This window comes from Lathyrus oleraceus, chromosome 2 (genome assembly GCF_024323335.1).
Source record: "Lathyrus oleraceus cultivar Zhongwan6 chromosome 2, CAAS_Psat_ZW6_1.0, whole genome shotgun sequence".
Classification (NCBI taxonomy): domain Eukaryota; kingdom Viridiplantae; phylum Streptophyta; class Magnoliopsida; order Fabales; family Fabaceae; genus Lathyrus; species Lathyrus oleraceus.
The window spans coordinates 7,530,432-7,539,389 of NC_066580.1; the positions used below are offsets into that span (position 1 = coordinate 7,530,432).

At 32.9% G+C, this 8,958-nt stretch overlaps 1 protein-coding gene across 1 annotated transcript; it reads left to right on the plus strand.

Moving 5' to 3' along the window:
* Positions 1–5,754: 5,754 nt before the first annotated feature.
* LOC127117568 (red chlorophyll catabolite reductase, chloroplastic) lies at positions 5,755–7,392 on the plus strand. The gene is made up of 2 exons (XM_051047627.1): positions 5,755–6,147; positions 6,626–7,392. Exons 1-2 carry the CDS (start codon positions 5,824–5,826, stop codon positions 7,235–7,237), a joined length of 936 nt encoding a protein of 311 aa, XP_050903584.1. The 5' UTR covers positions 5,755–5,823; the 3' UTR covers positions 7,238–7,392.
* The last annotated feature ends 1,566 nt before the right edge of the window (positions 7,393–8,958 follow it).

Genomic DNA, 8,958 nt, shown 5'->3' on the forward strand with positions numbered 1-8,958 from the left:
CTTTAAAAAATGTAGTCGCCTCTTTCAAAGTGATTCCCAAATCAGACGACCAACATGCAGAAGATACAGGTGGCAATGTATCAAAATAATACATGACTATAAAACTCATACTCTTTATTAGTAGCAAAGTATAGAAGAATTCATGAAGCAATAATAATCTGACTTTTTTTATAACAATAAAAAGAAATTCAACTTAAAATAAAATAAAATAAAATAATTTATTGCAGAGCAACAAAATTTTAACTAAAAATAATTGTAAACTCTATAATCTTTGACAGTCCTCGACAACGGCGCCAAAAACTTGACCGCTAAATTAGCAAGTGTAATAATATGCCAATGTAGTAAGGATATGAAATTCCAAGTATCGATCTCAAGGACTATTTGACGATACAAAGTTCGTGCTTTAATTTAGTTAAACAAAAGACTTGTGGGTTTTAAATTGGTGTTTTTGGTAAAGAAAAATAAACAGACAAATAATTGTAAACATATCAGTTGGACGGATGAAAGCAATAAGAGTAGACATGCTAGGGAAGGTCTATGATAGGATTCATTAACAATTTTATCCTGACCCTTGCAACAACTTAATTCATAATATTGATTACCGGTTCTTAAGGATGTTTACTCTTAAGTCCTTGTGAGAAAACCTTTAACCATTCAAATTAATCCATATGTCCATAGCTAATCACGTATGAAATCTGGTGTCCACAGGGTATCCCTAGACCAAGGTGATATCTACTATGAACTACTCAAAATTAAGCGTTAACAATGGCGGTCTAACCTAAATATTAACCGTAAATCAAACTCATTTTTTATGAAAGAGAAAGCATTAAGAACAAACTAAGAGTAAATCAAATATAATATAAATTTTTGTTATTACAAGGTTCAAATAGAATTATCACAAATCCAAATCAGGGGCACCCATCTAGCATTGGGGGGTTTAGCTACTTATAACAGTAAAGAAAAACATGGTAAAATTCGTAAACATTACAGATCTAGAGATGAAATAAGTCTCCAATCACTTAAAGCTCATGAAAATCTTGATTCACCTTGAAAAATGAGTTTTCCAGCCTTCTACACTTGTTTATGCAGTCAAAATTCGTCCCCAAATCAGTCTAAACCTCAAAGAATCCCTTTATGGCTTTAAATACTCGAAACTCATTTTTTTTGCGATTCTGGGCACCCATACTTGTATTGGGGGTGCCATACGTGTATGGGGCAGAAAAAACGTGTATTTGAGGTGTCTCTTACGCATATCAGGTGTATGGGGGAAGGTCATACGCATATGGGGAAGGCCATACGCGTATGAGAAGAAACACACATTTTATCAGATCTCATAACTCGTATGAGGAAGTTGATACGTGTATGGGCAGACAATTCTGAGTTAGCCTTTGGTGTCTTCGTATTAGTTGTATCTCTTTGTATTATCTTTCATTTGCCACCGGTCCCATATCATTCATGTTGGGGGAGTTTTTCACTAGGGAGCATTGAACATTGTGGGACTTCTTCTTTTAGAGCAATACCTTTGTGAGAGACACACCACATATTCACCCAAAATCTTAAGGTGATGGATGAGTGGGTTCTCTCACTTATAAATGCTAAAGTCTCCATATTTCCAACCAATGTGGGACTATTATCCACACTACTCGAACTTGATACATTCTCAACACTCCCCCTTAAGCCTGAGTCCATAATGATCCCCTTCAAGTGGAAGTTTTTCTTACTTCCACAATTTATTGTACCGCACATAATGTTTCTTACTCACAACTCTTGCTCCATTGACACTCTTCAACAAAACGTTTCTTATTCACCACCTTTGTGGCTCTGTTAACTTTCGATACAAGTAAGTCGGTCCCTTTCACAAACCAAAGGATCATGATACCATTGGTTGGGGGAGTTTTTCACTAGGGAGCATTGAACATTATGAGACTTCTTCTTTTAGAGCAACGCCTTTGTGAGAGACACATCACATATTCACCCATTACCTTAAGGTGATATATGGGTGGGTTCTCTCGTTTATAAATGTTCAAGTCTCCATATTTCCAATCAATGTGGGATTATTACTCACACTACTCACACTTGATACATTCTCAACACTCTTAAGGTGAATATGTGGTGTGTCTCTCACTTATAAATACTCAAGTCTCCATATTTATAACCAATGTGATACTATTATCCACACTACTCACACTTGATACATTCTCAACAATTCTGAGTTACAACGCTTTAGATATGATCAAAATACCATACGTCTATCATGATGTGAAACATGCTGAAAAATAGACTTTATGAATCTCTCTGAAAATCCGCCGTGATCCTTTTCCGACCATTTATTTGACTTCCTCCAACCTGCAAAACACGTTAACCTTTCCAAAAAGATCAAAAATACCATAAATAATTAAAACACATAAAAATACGAAAATTAAAGAAACTGACATATAAACCACTCAATCTTTATGGAAAATGCAAATAACATGCATACTTTCACCTGTTAAAATGATAATAACTATAGCAGAAATGGTGTCTAATCAACATGATCTCTATAAGACCTATTATGGTTAAGACTACCCGTGAATTGTGGAAGAAACTGAAGCCCAACATTTCATATTTTCATCATTGTGGATGTTCTTGTTTTATGTTGAACACTAAGGAGAATTTGAGCAAGTTTGATTCTAAGGCACAGAAGTGCATCATATTAGGATACTTTGAACACTCAAAAGGATATAGAGTATATAACATTGAGACACAGACTGTTAAAGAATCAATCCATGTCAGATTCAATGATAAGTTTTACTTTGAGAAGTCAAAGCTAACTGAAAAATTTGCAGATCTGGAGATTATATATTCAGGTTCTGAAGGTAAAACTTCAGAAGCCAAAGATGTTGAGGCGAAAGACTCTGAAGATCCTCAACCAGAAGCTATTGAAGCTCATACTCCTTTGAGGAAGCACGGACAAAGATCTTCACATTCTGAAGAATTGATTCTAAGAGACAAATCTGAACTGTCAGAACCATATCCTCATTCAAACTGTCTGAAGAGACTATTCTGGGATTTGGTCTACCCCAGAAGGATTTGGTCTTATGAAAACCAATGTGTGTTTCCATAATGATTAAAATTGTTGGAGAGTGTTTTCTAGTCACATCCATCACGTGTCTTAATCCTTATTATTAGAGGCTCCCCAAGTATTCCAGGATAGCACATTGACTTCCTTGAAGTCTAACATAACTAGTCTAGTTGATAGAGGTGACAAAGCAAGTCCCTAACACGTGACAATTTATGTAACTGACTCCTATTGAATGGGAGTTTCACGAATAACTTTCTCTTCTTGAGTAACATCCTCATCCATAGTGCATTGGTTATTTCCATATGTCTGACTTGTTGTCAGTTCAAAATTCATAATATTGCATAGTATGATGGTCTTCAAACCTACATTTACTATGGGAACAATTGAAGCGTATTTAAAAGTGTAAGGCGCACCCTTTTGTGTCGGGAAGAAGTTACTAGTTGGCCCAGTTTGTGCAAAGTTCTACTAATAGTAAGATGTGGTTCCAAAATGACAACATTGTCCTTGGAGTGTGGGTCCCCTCTTTGTGTCGTATGACACACGTCTAGGGTGGGTCTACTCTTTTCAAATGGTTGTTTCTTGGAAACTACGTCTAGTTGATTGGGTCCAATAGCTTTGCTGAGTGGCTTATTCCTTTTAAGGAAACATCAATCCCCATGATTTAGGACTCTTCGGATCTCTAGGTGCATCATTGGTTAAAGATTTCCCTTGACCATAACTGACTCTTTTGTTGCGTTATCCTCTTCGCCACCAGCCAATCACCATGAACTGCATTTATTTCTTCAGATTCTTTTGCTACAGTTTTGATGCTATCATCGCCCACTTCTTGATGCAACTTGTTAGTTTATTCATGGACGACATCGTTTTCTGGAGGACCTCTTGGTTACTCCACTGTAGGAAGGATGGGTTGTGCCATGTTAACTGGTGTATTCTTGCAACAGGTGTGATGTCCATAATAACCACAATTGAAGCAAATAGTGTGATGACCTTCATACTTCACATTGTACCAATGGTCATTAACATTGACCTTTCTGACAATCGGAAAGGTCAGATCAATCTCCATACAAATTCTCGCAAACCTTCCTCTCTCTACATCCAGAGTTTTAGTATCTACCATAATAGGAGTACCCGCAACAAATTCTAAACCAAGAAGGACACTTTCATCACAATACAATAAGTTAAGACCTGGAAATCAAATCCAAATCAGAGTCTTCTCCACCTTTGCGAGGGGAGATGCAAAGTCTGAAGTCCATCGAGCCACTACGTAATAATGGTCAAACAACATCCACATGCCTTCTAAACAATTTTCTTCCTATCTACGAGTAGTTCGCTCTTGACCATAAAGAAACCATTGTCAACGTTCATGATCTCAAAACCTCTGGTAAGTTTCCACATATTCTTCAACATGTCCTTCATCAAATGATAGCTCATATTCTTCTCAAGAAGTTTTATGACTAGGACATCCTTCTAAGGATTGCATAATTCTTGAAAAAACTTCTCGTCCATCGCAACCTTTGTCAACAACCAGTTTCCTCCTTCAAGAGAGACTTTCAAAAGTCTCTTTTCAATCAGGTTCACTCAATCCTTCACAGTAGTGACTCATTGGCCTTCAGTGAGAATATCCTGGAACGACGATTTAGAAGACTTAGATGCACCTCCATCCAATGACTTGATCGATGCGGCAACTTAAAAGTGGCGAAAACAAATAACTCCACGCGAAAACTTCTCTATTGTTTAAAAGTTGTTGCTATTAATTTTGTTAGGGATAAGACACTTTTTGTTAATGTGTATATAATATATTGTGCTTAGAAAAATGTGTTTCAATCGTAATTAATTATTTAAAATAAAATTGAATAAAATTTATTATCCAGGTACAAACTATGAAAATAAACAATTTATGAGTATACAAATCCAAATTATATGTGATTGATTTGGTTGTCTTTTAAAAAAAAACGAGTGATAGTAATCTTTTTATGGATTCAAGACTAGTTTTTTAAAAGGTATAGATTAAACATGATCACAATTTTTATTGCAACTTACCTTAATTTTTCCGAAAATAGAAATTTAAATAAATATTTAAGGTCCGAATCTAGCTTATGATTTATAAAATTATAATAGGTATTTTTGAGTTTGATTTTAGGTGTTTTTGAGTTTGATTTAACCTTTTGAAAATTATAGCATGACCTTAAAAGTCTGTTTTACGTTAAAAAATTTAAATAGTTTATGTTTTCAATTTTTTTATATTGACAAAAATATCTTATATATATTTTTTAATGTATAAGACTTCATAGAAATTTTTAGATATAAAATCAGCGACTCTCTTAACTTAATTTAATATGTATCATTAGTTTTTTAATTAAAAAATATTACAACTTAATTCCTTAACTTCATTTATGTTATTTTTTGGTCTCTTCCGTCAGTTTCTACAAAAAAAAAATATTAAATTTTGGTGAAGTGGCGTGACAATATTACTATTGATATATTGATATAAATTTGAGTTAAGATTCGTAAACTGATACATTGTTTAAACCGTGAATGTTTTGTTTTCCGAGATTGAAAAATCTTAGTGTTGTGAGTATGAAGGCAAAATAGAAAAATCATGTAAATTGTAAGTGTGCAAACATATTTGTTAGGGGTGCATAAGGCTTAAATGGTGTTGATATTGGGCCTATTCTTCATGTTTTGTCCATTACTGACAAAAACAAAACAACATAGAAAGAAGAAAACAACAAAACAACATTTGTCTCAGCTACACAATAGAAATGATGATGTTCTGTGGCAATTCCCTACACGCACCACTTTCCATCTTTTCTTCTCCAAGACTTCAACTTTCTTCTTCTTCCTCTTCTCGTTTTTCCATCTCTTGCTCTCAGATGGATACCCACAATAACCACAAGTTCTTGGAACTTCCATTCGTTTCAGCACCACACAAGAATCTCATGCTTGATCTTGTTTCAACACTTGAAGATCGTCTTCAATCTCATCTTCTTCCTTGTTCACTTCCCTGTGATGTTCAATACTACAAAACCAACACTGGTACTTCTGAAATTTCATTGCATATTACACCAGGCAACACTCACTCCCCTGTAATTTTCTTTCTTCTCAAATTCCCTAATTGTGATTTTTTGTTCAGCTTATGTTATTTACTTATTAAGGAAAATATTAACTTAATTGTCTCTGTTAAAGAAAAATAATGAATTTAAGGAATGTTTTGATTCATTAATTTGAGCTTATTTGTGAGAACTTATGGAAAAAAAAAATCTTACTTTGTTATATGTTTTATCATAGAATTAACTTATTATACATAAGTACTTATATGATAAGCACTTGTGCAATAAGCCCATTAATATTAAATTAAGTTGTTTGCAAGTTTTTAAAACACAGTTCTGCGAAAAAAGTTGTGATTAATTTATACTGTGACAACTGCAACCAGTGTTCCAACGTCTATATCGAACGAAATTGCAAAAGTCTTTACGTGACCGTGATTGTTATTTGTTTATTCAGACAGTTTGTTATTGTTTTGTTCTGAATTTGTTCTTTGCCCATTTTATTTGTATGTCTCAGATAGATTTTGTACTCGGAAGCTGGGTGCATTCTAAGCTACCAACAGGAGGATCATTAGATATAACATCTATTTCAGGTTATCTCAAAACATCAAATGATGCACCAAATTTCATGTTCGAGCTGATCCGAAGCAGTCCAACAATGCTAATTTTTGTTCTCGATTTACCACCTCGAAAGGACCTTGCTCTTTCGCCAGATTACCTTAAAACGTTCTACGAGGACACTGAACTTGATAAACATAGACAGGCTTTGGAAAAAGTTCATGAGGTTCAACCTTATTTCTCTTCTTCATTTTTCATCCGGGCAATCACATCTCCTACCGCAATATGTGTTCGCGTTCAGACAGAAAATGATGGAGGAGAGCGGATAGACGAGATCCTTAGGAATCATATCGGCCCGATTTCGAAGCAAGTGTTGGGGATTTGGTTGGATCATTGCGCTTGTGCTGAGAGAGAAGTTGGAGAGGAGGAAAAAGCTTATCTGAAAAAAAGAGATGGTTTTATTAGAAACAAGACCGTTGAGGTTGATCTTGGTACAAGTTTTCCAAGGTTGTTTGGTCCAGAAGGAGCTGATAAGTTACTAGATGCCATCAAGAAGTATTTTACTGTCTAAGATAGAAATATTATTTGGATTTCAAATAGTAATAGTTTGTACTTTGAAAGAGTTGTGTTTCTGTGACTTTGCAAGAACCTGTTCTATGAATTATATATCTGTGTGAATATTTTACTAGCATAATTAAAGCTTATTAAGTGAGTAATATTTTCATATTTATTAAGTGTTAAACTTCATCTACTAATATTTCTAAAAACTAATCAAGAACATTTATAATCAAAGAAAACAAGTAGTTAGACTCCTTTGCACAAGGATCCACAATAATAGTGTTGATTTGTTAATTGTGACTGTGTGAGTGTTCAACAGTATGTAAGTTTGGTATAAATTATGATTTAGGATGAAATTATATTAAAGTTGGTTACATGAGAAGTGTTTGATCCCTTGAATGAGAAAGTTTTCCTATAGTTTTTAAATATGTATCATGATAATAAAGATAAACTAAAATCATAATTAAGTCATATAATCAGTGGCTGTATATTTTTTTATCTTGCAGCCTTCACATTTAAAAAATTAAAACCAAATGAATATATTAAAAAAGCAAAATCACGTGTACAAGGAGTGTCTAGAGTGAAAAAATAATAAAAATCACAATCTGAGGTGATAGAAAAATCTTACTATTCTTTAAAAGTTAACACATGAATTAGCCCCAACCCCCCCCCCCCCCCCCCCTTTTTTTTTTATTATAATTTTTTATCTTTTTTAAATTTTAGAAATAAGATAATGTTGCAATGTAAAATAGATTTTTAAAGAAGATAATATAATTTACTTTCTCTTTTCTCTTTGATCTTTGATCTTTATATTGTTTTATTTAGTTTTATAACACATTATATAATTATTTCCCTTCCATCTCGAATTAATCTTGAACCATCATTTGTTTAGAATCATGAAAATAACAAAAAAAAATAGTTGAGCATGTGATAGAATTTATTTAACATTAGAAAAGTATATTATTATTGATGACTTTTTGTAATTTTAAGAAGTTGTCAAAAGATTGTCATTTCAGAAGAATGACACATAATTTTAACGCATCCCAGAAAAATGATTATAATTTTTAGATATAATTCCTGAAAAACTTATAAAGCATAGCATCCCTGAAGGATATCAAAATAACATTGTATAGTTCTTGAAGAACATGTAACACGCTATTTGTTATTTTTCGTTTAAGATGGAGGCAAGACAATGTTTGTTTCTCCTAAGGAAGGAAGTTGAGAATTTATTTTGTTAAAGTAAACACTAGATTATTAGTTGTTATTTTCAAAATACCTGAATTTATTAACCTTTATATTTATTATTGTGTCAAGTGATTGAAATTTGTTTCAAATATTATTATTACATGATTTTGATCGAGTTAGAAATTTAGATTTTATAACAATTAAAAAAATGCAAGATGTATTTTGTCACTAATTTGGTATTTTTTAATTAAATAATTTTAAGACTAATGTAACAATCCAGATTACTATTGTGTTATTTTAAATATTGGAATTTACAAAAGTGTTATTTTAAATATGCCTTTATGATAGTTATCTCATTATAATATTTAATACTTAATATTTTATCTAATTTTTAGTTTTTATGATAGAACTAAGTATGTCAAATCTTACGAAATTGGATTTTGGGGCTCTTGATATTTCGGCAAAGAACTATTTGACATGAGCTCTAGACACTAAAATTCATTTAAACGTAGAAGGTCACGACGATACTATTAAAGAAGGAAATAAATC

What these genes read in the sequence shown, in the direction of transcription:
- LOC127117568 (XM_051047627.1), top strand. Translation starts at nt 5,824, where the DNA reads ATGATGATGTTCTGTGGCAATTCCCTACACGCACCACTTTCCATCTTT. An exon ending in CAGGCAACACTCACTCCCCT is followed by an intron (nt 6,148 to 6,625) that starts GTAATTTTCTTT and finishes TGTATGTCTCAG; the next exon opens with ATAGATTTTGTACTCGGAAG.